This window comes from Hemitrygon akajei, chromosome 2 (assembly GCF_048418815.1).
Source record: "Hemitrygon akajei chromosome 2, sHemAka1.3, whole genome shotgun sequence".
Classification (NCBI taxonomy): Eukaryota; Metazoa; Chordata; class Chondrichthyes; order Myliobatiformes; family Dasyatidae; genus Hemitrygon; species Hemitrygon akajei.
In genome coordinates, this window is record NC_133125.1 from 18870676 (window position 1) to 18886466 (window position 15791).

Genomic DNA, 15791 nt, shown 5'->3' on the forward strand with positions numbered 1-15791 from the left:
ATTATCTTACTTAGTTTGGCACAACATTATGGGCAAAGGGCCTGTACTGTTCTATTTTCTATAACATAGACCTCTTCAGCCTCTGCTTTAAGTTCCCCTTCACTAGTGTTTGTGTTGGATTCTCGAACAGTCTATAGTTTGGGGTAATTTGCTTTATTAGGGTTATAACTTTTTCACTCACTTCCATTTTAAAGATGCTGGTTAATAATTTGTATAAACATTTGAAAGCTATAAAAAAATTTTCTCACCATTTTGTTCTTGTAGTAGTAGAATAATCCGTTGTGTTTTAAGACAAACCACCTCTTTCTCCAACCCTTCAGGAGCCCAGAGTGGGTTCGTTTATGCAAATATCCACGGCATGCTGGCCGGGGGGTGTTTGGGCATCGACCGATATCTGATCCAACCACCAGGGTCAGAGTGTCTGGGCCTGGAAATTAGAATATAAAAAAGGTAATTTATTGTTGAATAATACTATATTTTTCAACTGTTTTGAATGAGTGTGGTATACTGTAGGCCTGGAGGAGAGGTTTAATATTGTAAAGATAATTTTGGATTTTCCCAAGATTGTGTTTTGGAGAACATGTTTTGGTCTAGTCAGATGTGCTCCGTTATATTTATGACTGTCCTAATAGTGCAGCTTGCAGTAACATCTGACTCAAAGTCCAACGCAATGTTCTTGTCATAAGAGGTAGAAATGGGTTGGGACAGCCAACAGGGCCCTGGTGAAGCTGTGCAGGCCCAACCCCTGCAGAGTGGATGCAATGGATTGCAGAAGTGTTGATGAACTCCAACCATGCCATCGACTTCAGAGGACCATGCAGACGGGAGGTCATTAGGACCCAAGTAAATAGGTAAGAATAACATCTAGAAAGTTCAGCAACATTTCATGCTGGTCTAAAGTCCCTGAGAGGAACATAATGTTTGTAGCAGGTGCTGAAAGCTACTTGGAACCTAATCTGATATGGGAAACATTGAGGATCTGATGATATAATTAACCCTTTCTTCTTTGTCACTGGGTCTAAATCCTAGAACCCAATGCTCATTGCAAAGAATTGTGGGAATACTGTCAGCAGAAGACCATAAAATATAGGAGCAGAATTAGCCATTCAGTTTAAAAAGCAGATGACCAAGGACATACAGAGAAAAATAATATGTACTGGGCAGCAATGCTTCCATTTTAATAATATAATTTATTAATATATAATTTGTAACAGAGTTAATATATAATATACATGTTAATACATAATTATACAGTAATTTATTGTGTATAACTTGTTTTTAATCTATGTCTTGTGAATGCTGCTTATATGATGTGATGTTGCTGCAAACAAGTTTTTCAATCATCATGTACTTGTGCACATGACAACAACCTTTATTTTGACTGTACCTTGACGGGCCAGGGTGGCTGCCTCAGAGTGAGGGATGCTGGTCACATCAGTGCCATTAACAGCCAGCACGATATCACCAATCTGAAGTCCTGCTTCTTCAGCTGCACCATCTGGAATCAAGTCCAAACGTCACAGCAAGTTATTTTACAATCTTTTTTTAATGCAGATAATGTGCATTATTCCTTTGTTTTTACGTTTTTTTCATTATTTCTATTTTGGCGCTAACACTCACTGAGCGTATTTTGTAATTTATAAGAATTTTATGTCTGCACGGTGCTGTTGCTACAAAACAATGGATTTCATGTCATATAAGACAGTGAGAATAAACACAAGAGATTCTTCAGATGCTGGAAATCCAGAGGAACACAAACAAAATGCTGGAGGAACTCAGTAGGGTAGGCAGCAACTGTAGAAATCAATAAACCGTTGACAAACTGTTCCATTTGTGGTGAACTACATATACCTGTCTGGACTGCTCCTGTGGCTCCTCCCACAGACCCCTGCTGACTGCCCCTGTGGCCCCTCCCACAGACCCCTGCTGACTGCTCCTGTGGCTCCTCCCACAGACCCCTGTATAAAGGCGACTGAGGCCTGTTGCCCAGCCTCATTCCCCAGGATGTAGTGTTGTTCATTCTTCCAGTCAATAAAAGCCGATACCTCGCTTCTTACGTCTCAGAGTGAGTTATTGATGGTGCATCACCATTGCAGAAAGTATCAGTGAATGATTTGACCCAAGGATATGCATCATGCAAGGTTGGTCTAAATTGCTCCTTCCTCTCATTTCCTGCTAGCCTGCAGCCCAGGCACCATACTTCACATTCTGCGATGACTCCCCCGTGATTAGGTTTGAATTTTGATGCCCAGTCTCGCATCTGCAACTGGACCCAGGTATCTAGTTCTATCATGAATAAGAAAGACTGGTTATTGCTATTACAGTGGGACAGGAGAGATTAAACAATAACCTTTGACATAGATGTAAAATAAAAGTATAAAACTGAACAACTGCTTTACTCGCTTCACAATTTTCTCTTCCTTTGAAGTCCAATGAATATGAAACTATAAAATAGTACCAGTCCACCACAGGAAAAATCCCTGCCCACCATTGAACCCCCTCCTTTACTTTCTCTATACCCATGACTGTGTCGCCACCCATAGTTCCAACCTGCTAATTAAATTTGCTGACGATACCACATTGATTGGCCTTATCTCAAATAATAATGAGGCATTCTACAGAGAAGAAGTCATCACCCTGACACAGCGGTGTCAAGGAAACAACCTCTCCCACATTGTCGTAAAAACAAAGGAGCTGTTGTGTTCTACAGGAGGAATGGGGACCGACTAGCCCCTACTGAAATCAATGGCTCTGGGGTTGAGAGGGTGAACAGCTTTAAGTTCCTCAGCATACACATCACCGAGATCTCACATGGCCTGTACATACCAGCTGTGTGGTGAAAACAGCGCCTCTTTCACTTCAGACGGTTGAAGGAGTTTGGTATCGGCCCCCAAATTCTAAGGACCTTCTAGAGGGGCACAATTGAGAGCATCCTGACTGGCTGTATCACTGCCTGGTACGGGAACTGTACTTCCCTCAATTGCAAGACTCTGCAGAGAGTGGTGCGGACAGCCCAGTGCATCTGTAGATGGGAACTTCCCACTATTCAGGATACTTACAGAGACAGGTGCATAAAAAGGGCCTTTAGGATCATTGGGGACCTGAGTCATCCCAACCACAAACTGTTCCAGCTGCTACCATCCAGGAAACGGTACCGCAGCATAAAAGCCAGGACCAACAGGCTCTGGGACAGCTTCTGCCACCCGGCCATCAGACTGATTAGTTCACGCTGATACAATTGTATTTCTATGCTATATTGACTGTCCTGTTACACATACTATTTATTACAAATTACTATAAATTGCACATTGCACATTTAGATGGAGGTGTAATGTAAAGATTTTACTCATATATGTGAAGGATGTAAATAACAAATTCAATTCAATTCAATCTGCAGGAGCTGCCATAAGAAGCCGGGAGGTAATAGGTGGAGAAGTCAAAGGGCTGTAGAAGAAGGAATCTGATTGGATCTGTTGAAAGCTTCTTCGTTCACCACCCCTCCCAGCTATCAGGCTTCACTGATCACCTTCTAACTCGTCCTCCTTCCCTCCTCGTCCTTCTTACTTTGGCATCTGACCCCCTGCCTTTCCAGTCCTGAAGAAGGGTTTCAGCGCGAATCGTCGACTCTTTATTCATTTCTACAGATGCTGCCTGACTGGCTGACTTCCTCCAGCATTGTGTATGTATTACAGTGATAGTAAACCCAACTCTGATTCTCATCACTTTTCTACAAATAGAACATCCGATTTTACCCGAGTGCTCCTTACATGAAATAACTGAAGTAAATATCCAGTTTTTCTATTTTAATTCTTTTGCGGTGTCAAGAATAATAACAGGTTATCAGCATTCACCAATGTAATGTCAGAATACTAGCTGCAACTTTTAAAAGATGTATAATTAAAAATAGAAATACAGAAGACACTGTCTCTCCAGGAATGGCTATTGCAATGATCTCTGGGCTAATCAGTAGATTCTGTAAAGTAGCGCTGTGGTGTAGCTGTTAAGGTAATGCTCGTTTCACAGTGCCGACTGTAAGATTGGGGTACAGTTCCCACTACTGTTTGTAAGGAGTTTGTAAGTGCTCCCTGTGACCTCGTAGGCTTCCTCCGGGTGCTCTAGTTTCTTCCCACATTCCAAAGACATACAGATTAGGGTACTAGGGTTAGTAAGTCATGGGTAAGCTATGTAGGCACTGCAAACATGGCGATCCTTGCAGTCTGACCCCAGCACATCGTTAGTCAGTTTTGGTCGTTGATGCAAATGATGAATTTCTCTGTATGTTTTAATGTACATGTGACAATTAACATTAATCTTTAGCAACCATATACAGTCTGAGAAATGGAGGCCGCTCGAAATCTCTGTGATCTGTGTCCTACCTCACATCAAGACATGTTCGTCCAGCACACGAGGGTTTGGTAACTTACGTTAGCTTCTAGTTAAGCAGAGGCTTGATTTTATAATCCTCAGCCCTGTGTTTAAGTCCCCCCATAGCCTCACTCAGTCTATCCATATAATCCTTCTAAATCTCCAGCCATCCGAGATTTCCGGGCTCTTCCTATTTTAGTTTCTTGATCGTATCTGAATTTAATCTCTTTACCAGTGGCAGGTGTGCCTTCTGCTGTAATGGTCATAAGGTCAGGAATTCCCTTGCTCAACTTTGATGGTTCTCTGTCATTTCTTAATTAAGATGTTTTTAAGACACCTCTGATGGTGATTTTGTCATCTGTCCAAATATTTCTTTGTATGGCTTGGTATAAAATTTTATTTGATTAAAGTTCTGTAAAGGGAGATAACAGTGGTTGGTAATTTGATGGAGAAGATCCTGAGAGGCAGGATTTATGAACATTTGGAGAGGTATAATATGATTAGGAGTAGTCAGTATGGCATTGTAAAGGGCAGGTCGTGCCTTACGAGCCTGATAGAATTTTTTGAGGTTGTGACTAAACACATTGATGAAGGAAGAGCAGTAGATGTAGTGTATATGGATTTCAGCAAGGCATTTTATAAAATACCCCATGCAAGGCTTATTGAGAAAGTAAGGAGGCATGGGATCCAAGGGGACATTGCTTTGTGTATTCAGAACAGGCTTGCCTACAGAAGGCAAAGAGTGGTTGTAGACGGGTCATATTCTGTATGGAGGCCGGTGACCAGTGGTGTGCCTCAGGGATCTGTTCTGGGACCCCTACTCTTTGTGATTTTTATAATTGACCTGGATGGGGAAATGGAGGGATGGGTTAGTAAATTGGCTGATGACACAAAGGTTGGGGGTGTTGTGGATAGTGTGGAGGGCTGTCAGAGGTTACAATGGGACATGGATAGGATGTAAAACTGGGCTGAGGAGTGGCAGATGGAGTCCAACCCAGATAAGTGTGAGGTGGTTCATTTTGGTAGGTTAAATATGATGACAGAATATAGTATTAATGGTAAGACTCTTGGCAAGTGTGGAGGGTCAGAGGGATCTTGGGGTCCAAGTCCATAGGACACTCAAAGCTGCTACGCAGGTTGACTCTGTGTTTAAGAAGACATATGGTACATTGGCCTTCATCAATCTTGGTATTGAGTTTAAGAGCCGAGAGGTAATGTTGCAGCTATATAGGACCTGGTCAGACCCCACTAGGAGTACTGTGCTCAGTTCTGGTCGCCTCACTACAGGAAGGACATGGAAACCATAGAAAGGGTGCAGAGGAGATTTACAAGGATGTTGCCTGGATTGGGGAGCATTCCTTATGAGAATAGGTTGAGTGAACTTGGCCTTTTCTCCTTGGAGCGATGGAGGATGAGAGGTGACCTGATAGAGGTGTATAAGATAATGAGAGGCATTGATCATGTGGATAGTCAGAGGCTTTTCCACAGAGCTGAAATGGCTAGCACGAGAGGGCATAATTTTAAGGTGCTTGGAAGTAGGTACAGAGATGTCAGGGGTAAGTTTTTTACTCAGAGGGTGGCGAGTGCATAGAATAGGCTGCCAGCAACGGTGGTGGAGGCAGAAACGATAGGGTCTTTTAAGAGACTCCTGGATGCTTAGAAAAATAGAGGGCTATGGGTAAAGTCTAGATAGTTCTAAGGTAGGGACACGTTTGGCATAGCTTTGTGGGCCGAAGGGCCTGTATTGTGCAGTAGGTTTTCTATGTTTCTACGACTACAGCTGTGAAGATCCCTGCTGCACCTGATGACCCTGTGATCTCTGTCTCAGAGGCCGATATTAGACCGTCTTTAAGGAGAGTTAACCCTCGCAAGGTGGAAGGTCCCGATGGAGTACCTGGTAAGGCTCTGAAAACCTGTGCCAACTAACTAGCGGGAGTATTCATGGACATTTTCAATCTGTCACTGCTACGGGCGGAAATTGCCACTTGCTTCAGAAAGGGAACAATTAGACCAGTGCCTAGGAAGAATAATGTGAGCTGCCTTAATGACTAATGCCTGGTAGCACTCACATCGACAGTGATGAAATGCTTTGAGACATTGGTCATAACTAGATTGAACTCCTGCCTCAGCAAGGACCTGGACCCATTGCAATTTGCCTATTGCCACAATAGGTCAATGGCAAACATAATCTCAGTGACTCTCCACGTGGCTTTAGACCACCTGGGCAACACAAACACCTATGTCAGGATGCTGTTCATCAACTATAGCTCAGCATTTAATACTATCATTCCCACAATCCTGATCGAGAAGTTGCAAAACCTGGGCCTCTGTACCTCCCTCTGCAATTGGATCCTCGACTTCCTAACTGGAAGACCACAATCTGTGTGGATTGGTGATAATATATCTTTCTCGCTGACGATCAACACTGGGGCACATCAGGGGTGTGTGCTTAGCCCACTGCTCTGCTCTCTATATACATATGATTGTGTGGCTAGGCATAGCTCAAATATCATTTATAAATTTGCTGACAATACAACCATTGTTGGTAGAATCTCAGATAGAGATGAGAGGGCATACAGGGGTGAGATATGCCAACTAGTGGAATGGTGCCGCAGCAAAAACCTGGCACTCAACGTCAGTAAGACGAAAGAGCTGATTGTGGACTTCAGGAAAGAGCAAGACGAAGGAACACATACCAATCCTCAAAGAGGGATCAGAAGTGGAGAGAGTGAGCAGTTTCAAGTTCATGGGTGTCAAGATCTCTTAGGATCTAACCTGGTCCCAACATATTGATGTAGTTATAAATAAGGCAAGACAGCGACTACATTTCATCAAGAGTTTGAAGAGATTTGGCATGTCAACAAATACACTCAAAAACATCTATAGATGTACCGTGGAGAGCATTCTGACAGGCTGACTTACCAGTGATAATAAGCCTGATTCTGAAGCACCTTGGGACACTGGAGAACATAGAAAAGTACAGTACTGTACAGGCTATTCAGCCCACTATGTTGCACTGATCTTGTTGCCAATTTATACTATACACCCTTCCTTTGTCTGGCATCCATATCCCTCCATTCCTTTCATGTACTTAAAACTATCTAAGAGCCTCTTAAACTCCACCAAACTGTCTGCTTCCACTACTACCCATGGTAGCTCATTCCAGTCACCTATGAAGGTGATATATTAATACAAGCTGAGAACCAATGTAAATTCCACTGTCAATATTCTATTCCAGCTGTAAAACATTCTTCAAATATTTCTACTTATTTTGAGGTGAAATTGAGATTTTAACAGCTTGCAAGGCTGCAGTTACTGTTTAAAAAGCATTTTGGCCCTAAAATTCACATTCTGTGTGAGAGAAATCCAATTCCCCTCAATAATGATATCAAAATTCAGACTAATAATAATTTTCACTTTAAAAATTTAAACTTCTACCAGAATCTCTGGCACTTACCTTAGTTTTTATTTTGGAAGTGTTTGGAAAAATTAGGAGAAATGTTTAGAGTTTATATGGCATAACTTCCTGGACTGGTTTGCAGGAATCCTTCCTAACACCTCAGTCTGCTTGAAAACACATCTGATGGTGAATGCCTGAGATCTCGGAAAGGTGACGTTTGACAAAGAAAGGCACAGTCTGTACCGTGAAGACATTATATTTTCATGGACTGCTTTCTTTGAGCCCTGTTATTATTGATACTAGCCACAAACTTTGGATTGTGTTCCATTTCTCCTTTACTGATTTCATAGTTCTGGTGCAGTGGATGATTATGTCAGATAATTTTTATGGTGTAAAAATAATGTGTTACAATTCTAAAAGTAGCCCATGCTGTTTAACCCATATCACGCCCCGAATAGTTCCTCCCCCCATTTATTTCTCCTTCCCTTTCTTGCCGCAAACTGTTCCATTACGGAGAATATCAGTGATTGATTTGTCCCAAGGACATGCGTCATGCCAGGTTGGTCCAAATTGCTTCTTCCTCTCATTTCCTGCTAGCTTGCAGCCCAAGCATTATACTTCACATTCTGCAATACCTCCCCTGTGATTAGGAGTGAATTTTGAAGCCCAGTCTCACATCTGCAACTGGACACAGGTATCTAGTTGTATTGTGAATGAGAAAGAGTGGAAGTAAGGGAGATAGGGGAGGTTAAACACTCATCTTCGGCATGGATGAAATTGAACAACTGCTTTAATCCCTTCACAATTTTTTCTTCCTTTGAAGTGCAATGAAGGGAAATCATACAACAGCTCACTCATCCACTGTTACAATTTTCCAATTTCATACTGTTTACATCTACTCCCTGAACTGAAAATCATAGTCAGCAATGATCTGGTCAATAACATGCAGTGATCAAAGTTTGTGAAACTTACTGGTATCAACTTCTGTGACGAGAATGGGTTTTGAAAACTGAATCCTGAATCCCCAGGGATAGTCACCAGTTCCTTTGGCAATCTTCACCGTCCGTTCCCGAACTGCAGAACATGAAACAGAAAGTTATGTCACACATGGGACAGAACTGATGTAATGCACAAAATTCTTAAGTTGCCTTCAAGATGTCATAGAAGGCCAAGATAGGGAGGAGGGTGTGGGATCAGGAGAAGGGGGTTTGAGGTGGCGGGAAGGGTGGTGATACAGGATGAGTGGTAGTTAAGGACTCTGAAAATAGGGGAACCTGAAAGTTTAGCAGTGAAAGAGCATTTTTGATCATAATTCAATTTGAATTACACTGTTATTTCATAAATAATTAAACAATTATTTTTACTTTGCCCATGGTCTGTTTTTTTTTTATCAATTATGCTATTGTTTGCACTGTTGTAACTATGTGGTATTGTGCAGGTCTTGTAGCTTTAGTTTTTGGTCCTGTTTTTGTCTGGTGGATTTGGAGCTCCTTTCCGGGGAACGCGCTAGACGGTAGTGCGATATTAATATGCAGCAGCCTCTCTGGACTCTGGACTGGGGATTGCCAAACGTTAAGTGGATTTTCTGGTGTAGTCTGTTTTGTCATATGCTTTTGTGATATCATTCTGGGGGAACGTTGTCTCATTTTTTAACTGCATTGCATTTGTGGTTTCTAAATGACAATAAACTGAATCTAAATCTGAATCTGAATTATTTTCACAGTTCGAGAAGCAAAGTGCCAAACAAGGTCCTGACTGAATAACTCCCACAACTTCAAATGGGTGTCGTCTTGATTTCTTGGAGGAGCAATACACATGCAAAGCTACTTCAGGCAAATGTTAAGTGGAATTAAATCTGGGCTAATGCATTTCTGGAAATCAAACAAAGCAATGCTGAGTATGGAAGTTGAAAACCAAAAAAAAAGGTGAATATTAAATCTGAAGTTATGGCAAAAATGCAAACATCTGAATGAGAACATTTAATTCAGGACCAGAGAATGGTTAAGAATGAAATCAAGAGGGCTACAAGAAGACATGAGGTTGCTCTAGCAGACAAAGTGAAGGAGAATCCTGAGAGCCCCCACAGATATATTCAGAGCAAATGGATAGCAAGGGACAAAATTAGTCCTCAGGTAAATCAAAGTGGTCACCTCTGCATAGTCGAAAGAGATGATGGCGATCTTAAATGGATTCTTTTGCATCTGTACCTACTTGGGAGACTGACACGGACTATAGAAGTGAGGCAAAGTAGCAGTGAGGTCATGGACCATATACAGAATGCCTGACAGAGTGCTCTCTCGGGCCCTGGGGGAGGCTAGTGCAGAAAATGCAGGCCATAACTGAGATATTTAAAGCATCCTTAGCCATGACTGAGGTGCTGGAGGATTGGAGGATAAGTAATATTGTTCCGTTGCTTAAGAAAGGCTCTAAGAATAAGCTTGGAAATTATAGACGAGGGAAAATTTGCAGATGCTGGAAATCCAAGCAACACATACAAAATGCTGCAGGAACTCTGCAGGCCAGGCAGCATCTGTGGAAGAAGTGTACAGTCAATGTTTCAGGCCGAAACCAGGATTGGAGGGAAAAAAAGATGAGGAGTCAGAGCAAGAAGGTGAGGAGCGGGGAGCAAGAAACACAAGGTGATAGGTGAAACCAGGATGGGTGGGGGGGGTGGGGGGGAAGGACGGATGAAGTAAAGAGCTTGGCTGGTGAAGCTGGACCAGTGAAAGAAATACAGGGCTGGAGAAAGAAATTATAGGCTAGTTTCTTGACATCAGTAGTGGGAAAGTTATTGGAAGGTATTTCAATATTTGGATGGACAGGGACTGATTAGGGATAGGCAATATGGCATTGTGCATTTTAAGTTGTGTCTAACCAATCTTATAGAGGTTTTTGAGTAAGTTACCAGGAATGGTGATAAAGGCAAGGCTATGGATATCTACATGGACTTCAGCAAGGTCTTTGACAAGGTCCAGCAAGGGAGGTTGGTCAAGAAGGTTCAGTTCCTCGCTCAGGCATTTAAGATGAAGTAGTAAATTGGAATAGATCTTAGCTTTGTGAGAGGAGCCAAAGAGTGGTAGTAGATGGTTGCTCCTCTGACTGGAGGCCTGTGACAAGTGGTGTGCCACAGGGATTGGTGTGGGTAGGGGTTCATTGCTGTTTGTCATCTATATCAAAGTTCTGGATGATGATGTGGTTAATTGGATCAGCAAATTTGTGGATGACACCAAGTTTAGGGGTGCAGTGGACAGTGAGGAAAACTATCAAAATTTGCAGTGAGATCTGGACCAGCTGGAAAAATTGGCTGAAAAATGGCAGATGGAATTTAAGGCAGACAGGTGTGAGGTGTTGCACTTTGGGAGGACAAACCAGGGTAGGACTTACACAGTGAATTCTAGGGTACCGATGAGAGTGGTAGAACAAAGGGATCTGGGAATACAGATCCATAACTCTTTGAAATTGGTGTCACAGGTAGGTAGAGTCATTAAGAAAGCTTTTGGACATTGGGCTTCATCTATCAAAGTGTTGAGTACAGGAGTTAGGTTGTTATGCTGATGTTGTATAAGATGTTGGTGAAGCCTTATTTGGAGTGTTATGTTTAATTTTGGTCACCTACCTACAGGAAAGGTATCAATAAGATTGAAGGAGTGCAGAGAAAATTTATTAGGATGTTGTCAGGTCTTGAGGACCTGAATCAAAAGGAACAGTTGAATTCGTTAGGACTTTATTCCCTAAAGCATAGAAGAATGAGGAGATCTGATAGAGGTATACAAAATTATGAGGAGTATAGATATGGTAAATATAAGCAAGCTTTTTCCACTGAGACTGGTTGAGACTAGAACTAATGTGTCAAGGGTGAAAGGTGAAATGTTTAAGGGGAACATGAGGAGGAACCTCTTCACTCAGAGGCTGGTGATAATGTGGAACGAGCTGCCAGTGGAAGTTGAGGATGTGGGTTCAATTTCAACATTTGAGGGAAACTGAAGATAGGAGAGGTAGGAGGGCTATGGTCTGGATGCAGGTCAATTGGACTAGGTCGATTAATAGTTTAGCATGGATTAGATGGGCAAAAGGGCCTGTTTCTGTGTAGTGCTTTATGACCCTATCTGTGGAAGGAGAAAAGGGGTTAATGTTTAGGTCAAACTCCTGGTCTTGAAGAAGAGAACATGTTGCAAAATGTGTTAGGGATGGATAGGATAAAGGGAATATTGCTGGTACGTTGCAGGAGTCATCAGGGCGCTGTTAGAAACAAAGTCAAAAAGAGCTGTCAAATGAGAGTGCTTCAGGAGTGAAAATGGAAGTAAAATACTGCTGAACACAGCAGTGCAGGACATACCCAACAAGTAACTGCAGTGCATTTTGTAGATGATTCACACCCCACAATCACTGTGCACCAGTGGTGGAAGAGGACACACCAATGGCTATATTTCATTAGGAGTCTGAGGACATTCAGTATGTGACCAAAAGCTCTTGCAGATTTCTACAGATGTAATGTGGAGAGCAGTCTAACTGGTTGCAGCATAATCTGGTACGGAGGAGCCACTTCGCAGGATTAGAGAAAGGCTGCAGAAGGTTGTAAGCTCAGCCAGCCCCGTCATGGGCATTATCCTCCCATTAGCAAAGAGTTTTTCAAAATGTGATGACTAAAAATGGTGGATTCCATCATTAACGGCCCCCTCTTCCTTAGCTTTACCCATGTCTATGGTTGTATGATGATTAAACTTGAACTGCTGGAGGAACTCAGCAAATCGGGCAGCATCTATACAGGGCAATAAGCAGTTGGCTTTTTGGGTTAAAAGTTCTTAATAGGACTCTTCATTCTAACAACCACAATGGCTCTACTGTATGATGCTATGACCACTATCACTCCATTACTCTGCAATCTGCTCTATTGAAAAGACAGAAATATAGCCTGTTCACTTTTCTTGATATGTTATAGATCATAGTTCTGGTATCTTTCTTGTAAACTCCTTTTTTCTGCTTCACAGCGCCTTTATAAAATGTTATTACAATATCATACCAAACACCAGACACAATGCTCATGGTGTTGTAAAGTCCAGGCCTGACACATTACTTAGCAAAACATTACCATACCCTCTATAATTAAAACTATTGCTTGCTCTTGGATATCTTACGCCATTTTTTTTTACTTGCTTCCAACTTTTAAATGATTTTACCTTTAAACACCCACATTTCTTTCTTCTACCCATCTTATGTCCTATTCGGGGTGGCGTGGTTGCGTAGCCCTTAGTACAACGTTATACAGCGTACCAGCTGTAAGATCCTACATTCTCCGTGTGACCATGTGGTTTTCCTCCAGGTGCCACAGTTTCCTCCCACATTCCAATGAGGTCTGAGTTAGGGATAGTAAGTTGTGGCCATATTCTTTAGGTTCTGGTGTGTGGCAACACTTGCAGGCTGCCCCCGCACCCCCCCAGCACAAGCAAGCCATTTGACTGTATGCTCCAATTGTACATGTGACAAATAAAACTAATCTTACCTCTATTTTTTCCTACCAAAATCTCTGCTTGAAGTTTGCTGTGGCCCTGCATTGATCACCATCCCCTCCAACTTGCTGCCATTTGCAAATTTTGAAAACTTGTATGTAACTACAAACACGAAGTCATTAGTAAGATTTACAACAAGAGTTGCAGCAAATCGCAGACAGGAGGTTCTGCAGATGCTGGAAATCCAGAGCAACAGACAGAACACGCTGGAGGAATTCAGCAGGTCAGGCAGCATGGAAATGAATAAAGAGTGATCCCTCATCTTCCTATCTGGACAAAAAAAAAGAGTTAAAAAGACCATTTTCTGACTTATCAGAGAGATCTAGGAATCAGAAAATTGTGGAGATGAAGAATCATGGGACGATGATTGAGATTCTGAATAAATGGCTATTGCATTGACTGTAGAATAAGTGTGACATTGCCACAGTTATTTGTGTGTACGGCACCTGGGGACCAAATCTAAAATCACTGATTACAAAGATAAAGGGCCTGATGTCTGTTTCATACTTTTAACATTGATGCCTGCAGAACTGTTTTCTCCAGCATTTATATGTGGAATGTTTCATCCCAGAGTTTTTGTTTAATTTGTTTTTTTAAAATGTAATAAGAAGTGTTAAGCAATTAGCTGTTCAGAGGCAAAGGAGTTGTGCAAATATATTACTTGCTGCAGGATGAACTCTCTTGCCAAGACAACGGGAATTGTTTCCAGGGTTTCCTTCATCTCCTCTGAAGATCCAGGAGATAGAATTATACGTCTCGGAGTAAAAGCCCCTTTGCTCATTGTCACCACGCATTTGAGCCAGGTCCATGGAGCGTGTTTCCTCTGAGTTCACTGCACACATCAGAAAGAAAGCAAAAACAGGGTTACGGATAATCAAAATTGCAGGTAAATCACTTTCTTGGCACTGTTTTAGCAATTACAATCAATATCTCACCTCCAAAATGTGAAACCGTAATTTATTTTAAGGCACAAGTAATTTAATGATCCGTAGCAACCCTATAAATTTTGTCTCTCCCTCTTTCTCCCTCTCTTTCCCCCTCTCCCCTTACCCTCTCACCTCCTGTCTCTCCCCCTCTGTTATCTCTCCCCTCTCCCTCCCCCTCACTCTCCCCTTCCTCTCCCTCTCTACCTCTTCTTTATCTCCTCTTCTCCCTGCATCTCCCTATACCCTCCTTTCTCTACTCCCCTCTCTCACCCCTCCTTCTCTCTCTGCCCCTCTCTCTCTCCTCCCTCCTCTGACCCCTCTCTTCCCTACCTCCTTCTGCCCCCTCTTTTCCCTTCCCTCTCCCCCTCCCAGTACCACCACTCTCTCTCCCCTCTCCCCCTCTCCCTGCCCCTCTCTTCCCTTGTCTCACCCCTTCTCTCTCCCCTCTCTCACTACTATCTGTCTCCCACTGCTCTCTCTCCCCTCTCTCTCTACCTTTCTCTCCCCACCTCTCCCTCTCTCCCGCTCTCTCCCTCCCACCATTACTTATTTCAACCGGATTGCTTCAGCAACCACTCCCCACCACAGTAAACCTTGACTGCATCCTATCAGGCCGTTTCCCTTCTTTTGTCCTGTCCATTCCTCCCCACTTCCCCTGTAATTTAAAATCACCTTATTTTATCATTTTTCCAGTTCTGATGAAAGGCCTTTGAGCAGAATCATGAACTTTCACTTTCCATAGAATTTCTAAGACATTAATATCTATCCTCCTGTACATAGATGCCTCATTTATTCTGTTCAATGTCCATAGAAACATAGAAAATAGGTGCAGGAGTAGGCCATTCGGCCCTTCGAGCCTGCACCGCCATTCAGTATGATCATGGCTGATCATCCAACTCAGAACCCTGTACCTGCTTTCTCTCCATACCCCCTGATCCCTTTAGCCACAAGGGCCATATCTAACTTCCTCTTAAATATAGCCAATGAACCGGCCTCAACTGTTTCCTGTGGCAGAGAATTCCACAGATTCACCACTCTCTGTGTGAAGAAGTTTTTTCTCATCTCGGTCCTAAAAGGCTTCCCCTTTATCCTTAAACTGTGACCCCTTGTTCTGGACTTCCCCAACATTGGAAACAATCTTCCTGCATCTAGCCTATCCAATCCCTTTAGAATTTTATATGTTTCAATAAGATCCCCCCTCAATCTTCTAAATTCCAGTGAGTATAAGCCTAGTCGATCCAGTCTTTCTTCATATGAAAGTCCTGCCATCCCAGGAATCAATCTGGTGAACCTTCTCTGTACTCCCTCTATGGCAAGAATGTCTTTCCTCAGATTAGGGGACCAAAACTGCTCACAATATTCTAGGTGCGGTCTCACCAAGGCCTTGTACAACTGCAGTAGAACCTCCCTGCTCCTGTACTCAAATCCTTTTATTATGAATGCCAATTTTGCTATATTAATGTAACAATCAAGTGGAGATGGTTAGGTCATCACAAATCCTATAGATTTCCTTATATTTACAGACTGGCCACCTGTAACTTTGTGGGAAGTTCTGCAGAAATCCTGCTTATGTGCATAAATGCGCTGTTTATT

The 15791-nt window shown here is 42.5% G+C and overlaps 1 protein-coding gene across 2 annotated transcripts in view; it reads right to left on the reverse strand.

Moving 5' to 3' along the window:
- The window catches only part of pdzph1 (PDZ and pleckstrin homology domains 1), a 72632-nt gene that overhangs the window by 27549 nt on the left and 29292 nt on the right, over window positions 1–15791 (reverse strand). For both annotated transcript variants that reach the window (XM_073068025.1, XM_073068023.1), the window contains 4 exons: window positions 13934–14104; window positions 8738–8839; window positions 1388–1498; window positions 249–427 (listed from right to left, as the gene is read on the reverse strand). In XM_073068025.1, the coding sequence (XP_072924126.1) occupies window positions 249–427; window positions 1388–1498; window positions 8738–8839; window positions 13934–14104 (563 nt within the window). The remainder of the gene's footprint in view (window positions 1–248; window positions 428–1387; window positions 1499–8737; window positions 8840–13933; window positions 14105–15791) is intronic.